This window comes from Pezoporus occidentalis, unplaced genomic scaffold (assembly GCF_034315485.1).
Source record: "Pezoporus occidentalis ecotype Australia unplaced genomic scaffold, CSIRO_AGI_Poc_V1 ctg135, whole genome shotgun sequence".
NCBI lineage: Eukaryota > Metazoa > Chordata > Aves > Psittaciformes > Psittacidae > Pezoporus > Pezoporus occidentalis.
Genome location: NW_026913157.1, coordinates 3,939,879 through 3,953,118, shown reverse-complemented (window position 1 = coordinate 3,953,118; position 13,240 = coordinate 3,939,879). Strand labels below are relative to the sequence as shown.

Below are 13,240 nucleotides of genomic sequence, written 5' to 3'. Positions count from 1 at the left end.
CAGGGCTGAGAACCTGCCTTGGTGGCAGGGCACACCCAGAGGACAAGTACAGGCAGGCAGACGCTCCTGTGCATAAAAAGCCATAAAAAGCAACTCTCACTTGGCAGAGTTTCGGAAGCAAAACGCGTCCCACGCACCTTCCCAGCACCCCACCACACCCCCAGCACCCCTCATCCTGCAGCCACCCACCATCAGGGCATCTGAGCACTGCATTTAACACCCACAGGGCTTATTCCCAACTATGATTGTCTGCCCTCCTGGGCCTGGAGCTTGCAGCTCCAAGCAAAGTGCTCCCCAAAACTGGGCTTGAAAAAAGTGCTTGGAGATCACACCTGGGGCAGCAGTGAGGCACTGTAGCTGGCAGTACCTGGCACAGGGAGGCTGCAGGGAAAGCATCCCTTTGGTCATAGAGCTGCTCTGAGAGAGAATTTGGGCTTGCTAAGCATGAGATCTCAGGGTGGGTTTGTCCCCCCTGGGGCTCAGCCCAGTGCCTTGCTGTAGCAGTTCGGGATGGACATGCTGCCAGCCCACACCACCCTCTCAGCCACCATGCTTGTTCCCACAAGCTCTTTCACCCACAGGAAACCCCAGGGTGGTGCGGAAACACCTACCACAAAGTCAGAGGAAGGCAGGAGGAGGCTGAAGCCTGCCTAAGCATGCCTCCCCTGTCCTCAGCAAGGGACCAGCACTTTCAAGATGCCCAAAGCCACCCCACATGCAGGATGAGATCCATCCCAAAGACTGAGAAGCTGCTTTTGTCTTCCAGAGAGATGCAGAGTTCTTCCCCGAGTTCTTCTGCATTCAGGAAGGCCATTGGGGTGTTTGCAAGCAGCCCATCACCACCCCAAGGTGACAATTCCCACACAGGAGTCATGAGCAGCAACAGTGCTCAGTCTCCAGTCCAGCAGCAGCACTCACACCTCCATCCAAACACCTTTATTCCTTTATTTCCATCCAGTTACACACCACTGGTACAGAAAATACAAAACATCGAAAATAGGCTCTTTTGTGCTGTGTGTCCCCGTCCCCCCATATCGCTATCCCCAAAGTGTGCTGGCTATTTACAGGCACAGGTGAATAGCTCAGTGGCAGCAGCTGCACTTGCTGCTGGCCGGCTCCTTACACACGCAGCCCTTGGCACAGTTGCTGCAGCTTGCGGGACAGCAGGCACAGCAGCCTGGGGGGAAGACAAGAGAGTTAAGGGGGGGGGGGGCTGGAAAGGAACTGGGGGCCCATGGGGCAGAGGCACCTGATGGAGAAGGAAAAAAAAGCACACCCCATACATAGTATCCCAATGGCACAGCAGTTTGGGTCCTAACAGAGAAGGGGCACCCCCCAACGGGCAACAGGCGGCAGGTCTCAGAAAGAGGGAAGGATCCTCGCAAAGGTCCAATAGGACACGGGCACCCCCATGTCAGAGCGGTGGGGTCTCCATAGGGAGCCCTACAGTGCAAAGGAGAGATTCTCTACAGGACAAGAACCCCTTGGATTCACGGGCACGCTGGGAGGTGGTGGGGGACCCGTGGGGTCCCAGCAAGGCACGGGCAGACCTCTAGGGAGAAGCTCTGTATGTCCCCCCCCCCTTTCCCCCTGCTGAGCCCCACACTCACTCTTGCGGCAGCTGCGGCAGCGGCAGTTCTTGCACTTGCAGGACCCGGCGCAGGAGCATGAGTCACCTGGGACGGGAGAACGGCCGTCAAGCTGAGATGGGGCCGGGGCCGGGGCCGGGGCCGGGGCCGCGACGACGACCCGCCAGGCACAAGCCCGGGACACTTACCGGCGGCACACGTGCAGTCCTGGGGATCCATGGCTCGGTTTAGCTTGGTTGCCTTTGCTCGGTTCGGCTCGGCGGGACTCGCAGCAATACACAGCCCTGCCGGCGTTCAGTATTTATGGGGTGAAAGCATGGGGCGGTGCGCGGCGCTGCGCACGGCGGGGCGGGACCCTCATCGGGGCCTTGCAGTGCCGAGCCGGGCCGTGCTCACTATGGGGCCGTGTTCACCGTAGGGCCGTGCTCACTATGCGGCCGTGCTCACCGTGGGGCCGTGCTCACAGGGGGCGGTGTCGTGGAGCCGTGCTCACCCGGGACGGGGCCGTGCTCAGTCTGTGCCGTGTTCACCTGGGTCACGGCCCTGGCCTCCTCCTCCATACTTCCCTCCAGAGGGTCCTACCTATACCCCATTGTGCCCACTTCCCCGCAGGGTGCTGCATCCCTGAGGGCCAAGATGCCGGAAGATGCCGAGGGGGGTGGCAGCGATGGCATAGCACTGCCCCCAACTCCTCTTGCACGTCTGGGGCACCTCCATGTGGCAGTGGTGGGGTGCACTGGGCCACCCACCTGTGAAGAGGCCCGCGGGTTGGGATAGTCTCAGCATCCAGCTGGAGGGTGGGATGGCCCCGGGGTAGAACTTGGGGTACTTGGCAGGTCCTCAGGAGAGGTATGCATGGGGGTCAGCACCTGGATGTGGTGCTGGGTCATGGCATGGGCTGCTGGGAATCCCGGCTTCCCTGCACCAGCAGTGCCCATGGGTTTTCCCTCTTCTCCCAGTGTTTATGTGCCAACTGGCTTTCACCACCAGCCAGCTCGGCACTGGGCATGGAAATGAGTGGCTGGGCCAGGGACATGCTGTCCCTGTGCCTGGTGGTGGTGTGGCAAACAGGGCAAGCCTGGGCTCAGACCTGGCACTGTGGATGGGCTCCATCCTGGTGGAGTTCAGGCCAGCAGGCCCCTGGATCAGGTGGGAACCTGTGGCCTTGGGAAGTTCTGCCAGGGAACGGCTCGTGCTCGTCATCAGAAACACAGGGCTGTTTTTTCCTGGCAGTGCTCTGTGGGCAGTGTAAATATGGGGCTAAGCCAGCAGGCACCGCGCTTGCCACTGGCTCAGCGGGAAAGGAGGAGAGGTGAGATCATGGCACGTGCAGGCTTACTGCACATAAACAGGGCTTGTGAAATCACTTCCCGGACTCCTTCCCAGCAAGGTCTGCCCCCCCCCTCCAGCGAGGACAGTCTCTGCTGCACCCTTGCTTGAGGAAATGAGAGCCCCACAGCACCCAAAATGGGGATGTGCATCCTGACATGGGGATGCACAGAAAATGGGGGTGATTGTGCAGGGGCAAGGCTGCAGAAATGCAAGAGAGTTCCCAGATTTCTGGGAATCCCACACATTACCCATTGAGGGGCTGTGCTCCCATCATTGCAAGTGGGAAGGTCCCCACAAGACCGTGTGTGTGGAGCTGGGACAGGAAAAAAACCTGGAAAATGCCCAGTCTTCCCAATCAGGGCATTTCCACCGAATAATGAAGTCACCCTGCAGCAGGTCAGAGAGGGATAAGGCATGGGCTTGCTGGGATGCAGGGCACATGCCAGATGTCAGTGGGGAGAGGAGACCTCAAGGTCCCCCCACATCGTTGCTGGTGCTCCCATTTCCCAGGGCTGGCAGGGAGGGAGTAGTAGTTAATCCTGAGGCTGTGCCCATGAAAGAGGGATGCAAGGTCCAACCCTGATTTTATAGCAGTTGTAAAGCGAACAGAGGAACCCAAGCTTCCCCTCACAGGTCTCAGGGCTTGGACAGCATCTGATAGGTGTTCTCTATCACACTGCTGTGGGGCAAGACTGAAGCAAACTCATCCAGGACTGTGAGGCTAGAAAGATGCTGTAAACCCCACTGGTTAAACCACGTCTGGGGATAAATCCCATTAGCAACCTCTCCTTCAGGCTTGTTGTGGGCTCACCAACTATGTTTTTGCATGGTTGGCCCTTAAATCTCTCTGGGTAGAAAAGAATAAAGAGAACCCTGTGATTTGCAGAATGGAGTTTAGTTTGGAGCTCCAGAGCTGGTGTTGCACCCTTCCTGTGACATGCCTGCCCTGTCCTACATAGCAACATGCTTCACAGCCATTGGAAGCATGGGGTGATGGTGATATCTCGAGGGACACCCTGGGGGAAGAGCCCTTCTGGAGCAAAGGAGTATCCCCAAGGACTGGCACTGCAAGCACCCAGTGTGCAGGCATGCCCTTAGCTGTGACAAAACCCCGCTGAGTCCTGGCAGCAGTGGCTAGATGGGTCAAAAAAGATTTTACAGCTGTAAAGAGGCTATGAAAGGCTGTGTTTGGGGAGCATGAGTACAGGCAGGGCCCCTCATGTGTCCTAGGGAGCAGCATGGTGCCACATAGCTCCTGGGGTGCAGTGTCCTGTTGTGAGCAGAGCAAACATCACACCCCAACATGAGCATCTGAACTCACTGTGGACTCACTCTGGCATGGGCATTGCACCTTGGTGTGGGCATCCAATTCCAGCATGGACATCATAACCCCTGACAGGTATTGTCCCCCATCATGGGCACAGCATCCTATTGCAGGCATTGCACCACATTGTGGGTATCCAGGTCACACACAGCTCCCTGCAGAAGCACCCTGCCAAGCTGGCAGAGGGATGAGCAGTGTAATTCTTCCCAGCCAGTTCAACAAAAGTGCTGCGAGGAAAAGCTAAACCTGTTTCTCCACCACCCCACCCATTATGGAAACATTACCCCTGGAAACAGGCAGTGCTACACCAGTTATTACATTGTCAATGAAGGCTCGTGCTGACGAGCTGCTCACTGGCCCTGAGGATTTCTGGTGAAGGAGAAAGCATGGGATTTGCCTTTGGGCAACAACAGGGGGGGGGGGGGGGGGGGAAACACCCAACTATGAATTACCTTGTTGTGCAAGGAAAATGTCAGAGCTGCTGGTAGGGAGGGCAGAGCCGAGATTAGAAGAAAGCAGAAAGAACACACAAGCTGTGTGCCATGACTACCCAAAACCAGTGCTCTCCTGCTCTCCTGCTCTCCATCGACACCCCCCCCCCCCCCCATCCAAGAGAAGTGCCAGCTTCCTTATAGACCTTTATATACATATCACTTTATTTAGGTAGCTTATTACACATCACAGTGACAAACACTAAAGGTATCTGAACACACGTATAAAAAAAACCCAACATACACAATAAGGTTATTGTTCTTCATCCCCTCTGATGCACAGCACCCCCAGATGTGCAGCTGGGGGTCCTCATTTGCAGCAGCTGCACTTGGCGGAGGGTGGCCCCTTGCAGACGCAGCCCTGCGCACACTTGGCACATCCTGCCGGGCAGCAGGAGCAGCAGCCTGGAGAGGGAGAAGAATGAGTCAGGGGGGCCTCAGGGCGAGATCTAGGGAGGTCCCGTGGGGGGTAGCTGGTCTGGAGACCTCGCACCAAACCTTGTGCACTCCCCTTTTAGCAGCATCCCCATCCTGGCAATGTCTCCCGGGGTAGTTTTGCACCAGGGCCCATCAGCCCCTCACCGAGCAGCACCTCCCCACCCCCGCCCCGGCTGTGCCCGGGGGTGCCAGCGTCAGGAGCAGCCAGAAGAAATCCCAATGCTGGTTTCCTCCCGGGTCATCCACTTGTGCTGAGCCTGAGCTGCCAGCAAGGGGTATACCAACTTGTGGGTTACACTGGGTAGCTGGTATTGCCTGGTGGCAGGTGGGTTGCACCCTGTGCTCCTCTAGGGGCAAGAACGTACACGAGGAATAAACTCCACCCTAGCAATCTGAGTCTGATTGGATTCAGTGTGTCCCAGAATGTTTAGTGAAACCCTCCATGAATGTTTCTCCCCGGCTTGTGGCTCAGGGACCCCGTCCTACCTTTTTTGCAGGATGTGCATTTGCAGTTTTTACATTTGCAGTTGTCCCCACAGGTGCAGGTGCCACCTAGAACACGGAGAAAAAGAGGAAAAAGGTTGAGAAGCTGTGGTGGGAAGGGAGCCCCACAACCCCATGGCTCAGCATGGATGCTCTGGCCGAGGGATGCAGAGGAAACATTGGTGTCTCTCTGGAGAGGTCACAGCGTTCCCAGTGAGATGCTCCAGGTGTGACACTGCAGTGCTGGGAAAGGATTTCAGCAGGCAGCCCAGCCAGGATGAGAGCGATGAGGATGTAGGAGGAGGCTGGAGCATCAGGGGTCCCCCAGGGATGCTCTGGCAGCTCGATGCTGAGGGAAGCGCTGGCTTACCAGTGGCACAAGGGCAGTCTTGGGAGTCCATGTCCGCCTGGGCTGGGTATCGGGAGACGCTGGGCAACGTGGAGAGCCGCTTTAGCGGAGCTCTCCGCCGCCTCTTATTTATCCGTGGCCGGTGAGAGCGAGTGCAAAACCTCCGCCCCTCGCAGCCTGCACACGGCTCAGCCCGCGCCTGCCCCGGGCGCTGCTGATTCACTCCCCGGGCAGCACCTGCGGCTCCCATGTGTCCCCTCCCCGGCGTGGTGGGGACAGCAGGGAGGGATGTCTGGGACCACCAAGATGTTGGGGTGTGTACGTGTGTGTGTGTGCGTGTGTGTGTGTGTGTGTGCATGCAGAGAACAGTCAGCTCTCATCACACCGATGGCACCCACCTTGGGAGTGCTGCTTCTCTCCCATGGGCTGGTGGATTCACTCAAGGTTGACCCCCCCAGCCCCGCCTTTTGCCTAAACCAGTCTGCCAAACCCCCAGATGTCTCAGGAGGTGCTTTGATCATGGGGCAGTCACCACTGCTCTTTGTCCCTTCCTCACAGTGAGGAGATGTGGAGCTGGTACAGTGGAGTGACAGGGATGCGGTCCCTACCCCAGACCCCATCTGATGGCTCTGACATCCTTCCCAGGAGCGGGACCAGCAACAAGCTGGACTGGCTCAGCCGGAGCCTCCATGCCCTCCCAGCGCCTCGGGATGGCAGCACCCACGTCCCCTCTGCGCCGTGCTTGCCACCTTGGGGCCCTGTCTCCTTCCCAGCTACAGTGCTCCATCCCACTTGTCTGGGTTAATTTCTGTGCTCCATTAGCCGGGTGTGCAGGGAAGACAGTGGTAGGCAAGCTGCCATCATCCTGGTCAACTCCTCCAGCGGGTTTTACCCACCCACTCTAAAGAGCAGTGAGGCTTTGGGGTGGAAAGTGCAAAAAAAAATGATGCTTCCCAAGATTTTTGGTGCAACGAAGACCTGTCCCATGGCCAGGAGCATTGCCAGCCCTGGAGCATCCTTCCTCCTCACCCCTGGGGTTTTTGTGTCTCGGTGGTACCCCATCCTGGCTGCCCCAGGCTCTGAAACTGCTTTGCTTTTGGGGTTTTATCTCTGCTGGGTTGCTGCCCGCAGTGCTTGGCTAAAGTGGTTTGTTGGAGGTGATGCTAATCCAGCAGAAACAGAGGGTCAGGGAGTATTTTTACCACCCAGCTGTCTGGGCATGTCTGGAGCTTGTTGGGTGACCTGGTGGGGAGCAGTGCCAGCGCTCCGACTCAGTGTCTCTTCCAGCCCTGCCAGGCCAGGGTGAGAAATTGGTGTGTAAAAGCCCGAGGAAGGCAGAGCTGATAGGCCCCTTCCTTTGCCACCTCCACCTCGGCAGCAGCTCCTCAGTGCCCTGGCATGCCAGCCCTGCAGTCATGCTGCTGATGATGCATTGGGGCGTGATGGCAGGGGACGGTGCCAGGGATCAGGTGAGTGCCAAGGGTGTCAGTTGCTCCCGTGGGAGCAAGGAAACACAAAAGTGCCAGGAAACATGTGCAAGTGACCACATACTCTCCTCGGCTATGGGTGGGTTGTGAATTGGACACATGTCAGCTGGGCCATTTCTGGGAGCAGCTGGTAATTGGGGTGATGTGCTGCAGAGCTGGGACCCCGAGGAGACCTTCCCACTGCTTAAAAATCCCCAGTTACAAGGCCCTGCAAGCCCCACTTCACCTTCTGGCCCCTGTTGTCCATTTGCTGGGGGAGCATGTGAGTTCCTCATCATTTACTATTCACATACGTTCATTATTCATGTATAAGGGTGGTGAGGCCCTGTCACAGGTTGCCCAGAGAAGCTGTGGCTGCTCCATCCCTGGCAGTGTTCAAGGCCAGGTTGGATGGGGCTTGGAGCAACCTGGTCCAATGGAAGGTGTCCCTGCCCATGGCAGGGGTTTGGAACTGGACGAGCTTTAAGGTCCCTTCAACCCAAACCATTATGTGATTCTATGATTTAAATAAGCTTGATGCTGCTCCCCACAAACAGGTGCCCTGTGCAGCAGTTACCTGCCAGCTTTTGCCATGCTGGAGCCATACGCCTTGGCTGCTATGTTCCCCTGTGTGGGATTCCTGGCTCTGTCCCCCAGCACATCCATGGCATCACCCCAAGACTGCCAGGCAAAGTAAGTGGGGTGAGTCAGCAGGATGCTCCAGTGCTTGAGGCAGAGCCGGATATGATGCTTGCTGGTGGGATGATGATGGCTGAGCTAGGGTGATGGCTCTGCAGGGCATGGCAAGGACAGGGCTCCCCAGAAAGGAGTGAAGGAGGCTGGTAGCCTTCAGGAAGATGCATTGGAAGTACCTATCCCTGTGACAGGCACTTGCAACACCTGGGGAGCCTAGATCCAACTGGTGAAAGGATGGTGCTGGGGCTGGTGCCAGTGACTGGCAATGACTGAAGGCTGGTGCCACACAGGTGAGGAGAAAGGCTCTTGAGGAAGTGACCTGGCACAGGTCTGCCCTGACTCCTTGCTGAAGGATGTGCAGCTCCAGTCACCCATAATCATGCAGGGGCACGTGATGAACCTGTTTCTGCCTCTGCCCATGATTTTCTGCAGCCACTGCATCACATTGCCTTCAAGGGAACCTGCTGACAACTACAGGTCCTGCTTTCCCCTCTCTGAGGGGTGATGGGCACGTGTCTTCCCAAAACACCTGCTCCAGGCTCATCATTCCTTCCTGAGCAGTGCTGGGTTTGGTGACCTGTCTTTTGCTTGGATACAACATCCCCTGCAGTTGTGTGGGAACACATCATGGCTCCGGTGGATATGGACCATGGGCAGGTCCGCTTCATAGCCAGGCAGCTATGAAATGAGGGTGGGCACAGCATGGAGACCCCAGGGTGCAGTCCCTGGGGGTACACCGCCCCTCATGTTGCCTGCTGTTTGCTGGGAAGTGTGCTGATGCCTCTAGCACCCAGCAAACATCCAGCACCCCAGATGCTAAAAGCCAGCAGTAAGCCACAGAAGCGATCAGTGCTTAGAAAGCAGCTTGGCTGATGGGTATCTTGGGTTGTTATTTGTTGATGATAAACAAGTGTTTAAAACACAGGAAATAGGTGCTGATGTCATTTTGTCAGTGCTTGCCAGACCTTTGGCAGAGGAGGAAGGGTGTGAATCACTCATCACCTCCCCTGGAAAGCCATTCCCAAATGCTCCGCGTGTACATAGGCAAAGCCTTGGAACTCATTTGAGAGTGAAACCGGATTGGTGAGGTGACATCACGCTGTGGAGGCTTCTTTCCTTTTTTTTTTTCCCAGAAAACAGTGAGCAGAGACTTGTTCTGGTCTCAGTGGCAGACATGAGCTAAGCCCATCGTCTGCTTTCCCTCCTCTCTCCTTCCCTGCTGCCTGCTTTCCTGCCAAACCCCTGAACCTCCATTGCAGTGTTGGGAAAATACATGCCAGCTGGTGCTTCTCCAGATTCTCAGCCATCAGCAAATACATGGTGTGTCTCCATTAATCTGGGTGAATGCCCTCCATGGTAGGCTTTGGTGTCCCACCATCATATCTGTAGCAATAGAAACACACCTCCAGCCAGGGCTTGCTGGCAGCAGGAAGGGATGACATTTTCATTAAACAGGAGCTGCACTGTGTGCAATCCTACAATGCTTTCACAACCCTTCAGCATGCTTTGATGTGGGCTGTTTGGGAGCCACCTTGTAACCCAGCTGGCTGCACTAGGACTGAGACTCACAGATCTAGGTTTCTGAGCTGGGCTCAGCCACCAGCGCAACCTATGGCTGCAGGCAAAGGCTTGATATCTATTTCTGATTTGGAAATAAGCTACCAATAGCACCTTCCCTTTGAAAAAAAAAAGAGCATGGAGAGGGTGGTGACTTGGTAATTATTTATTCTTAGGGGGAAGGGAAAGGAAGAAATGCTGAGCCAAAGGTCTGCAATTGGGTCCAGGAGGGTGAGCCTGACCCCACATGCTTACCCTGGTTTTGTGGTGTGCATCCTGAGGGACCCCAGCACAAGGCAGGAGCTCCTGCTCGGTGGTACAGGGTTTGGGGGCTGGGCAATGTGCGTTCAGGCATGTCTGGAAGATGAAAGGGCTGATTCTTCTTTTGATCATGAAATTCTCATTAATGTTAATGGGAATTACTTCAAGGTCTAACGAGGGCAGAATTGCAGCCCCCAAGGGGAAGAAGGGGGTGAGGACCAACCAAGCTTTTGCTGGGAAATAAAAGGGCTTCAATTTACCTTGTCCCTCGCCTGTGAGAGAAGAGCATTGGTGGCCAGGGGCTGCCCAGCATCCCTGCAAACCCTCCTGGAGAAAGGGGGGTCCTCAGGTGTCCCCCACCTTGCCCAGCACTGCTGGCACCAGCACAGACAGGATTTAAGCATCATCTTAATTCTAGGCATCATTTTAACTCACAAATCTAATGCTTTCCCACTCTACAATTTGGATTTTCTTCTCTTTGTTTTTCTTCCCTCCCCCTCCCATCTTCCCTTCGCTTTTGTGTCTTTCAGGTTCCCACAGACTTCAAACTCACCTGCTCCAACTACATGCCGCCTCCCCCAGCTGAAACGTGACCTGAAGTTTCCAAGTATCATTACCTTGGGCATATTTAATTATTTTATTCCCATTTAGTTGCTAATTAGAAGCGAAGAGTAGAGGGGATGAGTAATCCCCGGGGATGTTGAGCAGCCACTTGCCCGAGCTTGCAAAGAAAACACCAACCGCCTTAGTATAAAGGCGTGAAATAAAAGGATGTGGTATTTTCCTTCATGTCTTCATAGCCTTGCTCTTGAGATCCAGAGACTGTGGTTGTCTGTCCAGGGAATGATTCATGCAGCAGCTCTTCCCATCCCGTTGGAAGGCATCTCCTATCCTAGGGATGTTCATGGGATGGGGGGAGAAATGCTGCTCTGGCTTAGGCAGCAAACGTGGGATGGGAAAAGAGAAAAGCCCCTGCAGATAGCAAAGCTGGTTTGCTGCTGCTCAGATGGGCTCAGTCTTCATTTTCAGAAGTATTTCGGTGTGCAGATGCAATTTCTCATCCCTCCCTGCTCCTCCCAACCATATTATCCCCTCCTGGGGGGCTGGTGATGGTTATTTTTGCCAACATTTTCCCAAACTCTGAGCTCTGCTCAGCACTCCCCTGCCAGGCAGATAAAGGCACAACGAATTTTTTGTTAGATTGGAAGCCTTTCAGCTACTGGGTGTTCTGCTGTCATGGGCAGAGTCTCTGTGCAACTTGCCTAGAGAGCCAGCAACCATTACCACGAATGTTTGATTATATTGATATAATTTATTGTATTATATTATATTATATTATATTATATTATATTTATTATATTATATTGTATTGTATTATATATAGAAAGTTCTATTCACCCAGAAACTAGAAAAGAGCAAATAGTGGTCATAGGGCATCGCCTTGGGACCATGCAGGAAAGAGGATGGTGATAACTCCATGCTGGATGTTAATACCCTTGCTCTGTAAAGAAGCTGAATAACTCCTTGAGTACAGCCACACTAACTCTGGCTGTGCAGCAGTGATTCTCAGGGGCTCAGTGAGGATTCTGTGGGATTTCCCCCCTACAAAACTGGGGAAAGGGAAGGACTCCTGTCCTGAGCACTGCTGGATGGCTATGGGGTCGTTGCTGAAGCACAGACTGGATGCTCTACATATAAAATAGATGACAGACCTTTCAAATGAAGGAAAGTGAATATTAAAAGCCATCATTTTCTGGATTTCAGTGTTCAGTGTTTCAGAGCCAGCAAATTCAAAGTGGCAGCTGTAAGAGGCAGCATAATTTTACTATACTGCAGATGCACCAAATCCAATACCATAATTAGACATGCAAAATAATATTTACAGCCTAGACTATACATATTTAGTGAGAAGCTGGAATTTTCATCCATTTACAATTTTACCAGCCTATAGAGGTCTCTGACCTCAGTTTTAGCCCCTGTTTGCTTGGTTGGGATTGCAATCCAGCTGGAGATACTTCCTGGGAGGGCAGTAGCGTTTGCTGGGCTTGAGCAACACCACGTGTGTGTGCCTGAGTTCATCCCGCTGCGTTGCCTTTGTGCTCCAGTACCCAAACTGGCACCCAGTGGGGGAGATCCATGGTGAGGCTGCACTGAGACCTGCACTCACCCAAAACAGGTCCACAAAGAGGGAAAATACCCTCCTCTTTAATATGCCAGAAGTGATTGCTGCCTCGTTCTCCACAAGCATAATGGCACATTGATAGACCTGCCAGGAAAAACTGGTAAAAAAATAAAAAAGAAGAAGAAAAAGACGGTTGTCACATTTGGAGTCTCATGATCTCCACGCAAGCGCTGTCTGTGAGAGCCTTCCTTCATATGCAGGGCAGGGACACTGCTGCTGGCCAGGGCTTGGCTGATGCACAAGTAAAAGCCAAATGGGATGTGCCTGCCAGGTTTCCTAGAAACAAATGAATCCTTGCCTCAAGCCTGTGTCCTCTGCAGGAAAGGGCTGTTGTCCCAGCACATCCTTCTCCAGACCTGCCTCTTGTTGGGATGGGGGTGATAACGTGCCAGTGAATGGCAAGTGCTGGATTTGGTAACTGGTCAGAGACTGCAGAGAATTTATGGCACTTGTGATGTTATTGGGTTAAAATTATTTCTCAAACCCAAAATAATTTAAGAATTTTGAAAATCATGACCTTGAGAGAGCACTTCGCTATCCAGCCTGTGGACAGGTAGAGGGGGCCCTGGAGACCCTTAAGGGATCTGGGTACTGAAATCCATGCTAGGATGGGAACTGATACTAGGTTTGGTTATACTGGCTTGCTGCTCCTCGGTTCCAGGAGGAACCAAGCACCGGGCTACTAATGGAGGTGTGAACAATGGGGAGTGCAGCAGCCGGGGGGCAGCGAGGGCTGGGCAGGGGGCTGGGGACAGGGAGGGGACATCCCATGGCCCCAGCTGGGTGCTGCCCCCCTGGGATTGTGGCGCTGGTGTTGAGGCTGCTGTGATTGCCCAGACGGCAATCGCCTCTGCCCTCCTGTACCCAGGTTCCCCACTTCCCCTGCGATGCCCCCCAGCTTCCCTGACCTCTGCAACTGCCCCCCCCCCGTTTTACACCTCCATCTGCCCCACATCTTCCCCATTTCCCTCCCTTCTGCCCCTATCTGCCCCACGTCTTCCCCATCTGCCCCCCATCTCCTCTATCTGCCCCAATCTGCCCCCTGCATCCCCAACTGCTCTCAGTCCCACCC

General features: G+C 54.6%; 2 protein-coding genes across 2 annotated transcripts; both read right to left on the bottom strand.

Moving 5' to 3' along the window:
* Nucleotides 1-921: 921 nt before the first annotated feature.
* Nucleotides 922-2,001, bottom strand: LOC134158862 (metallothionein-2). The gene is made up of 3 exons (XM_062609228.1): nucleotides 1,778-2,001; nucleotides 1,611-1,676; nucleotides 922-1,177 (listed from the first exon to the last, which is right to left on the bottom strand). The coding sequence occupies exons 1-3, from the start codon at nucleotides 1,806-1,808 to the stop codon at nucleotides 1,083-1,085; spliced, it is 192 nt and encodes a 63-aa protein (XP_062465212.1). The 5' UTR covers nucleotides 1,809-2,001; the 3' UTR covers nucleotides 922-1,082.
* Nucleotides 2,002-4,874: 2,873 nt separating this feature from the next.
* LOC134158810 (chorion class high-cysteine HCB protein 13-like) lies at nucleotides 4,875-6,271 on the bottom strand. The gene is made up of 3 exons (XM_062609107.1): nucleotides 6,028-6,271; nucleotides 5,661-5,726; nucleotides 4,875-5,141 (listed from the first exon to the last, which is right to left on the bottom strand). Exons 1-3 carry the CDS (start codon nucleotides 6,254-6,256, stop codon nucleotides 5,047-5,049), a joined length of 390 nt encoding a protein of 129 aa, XP_062465091.1. The 5' UTR covers nucleotides 6,257-6,271; the 3' UTR covers nucleotides 4,875-5,046.
* Nucleotides 6,272-13,240: the final 6,969 nt, after the last annotated feature.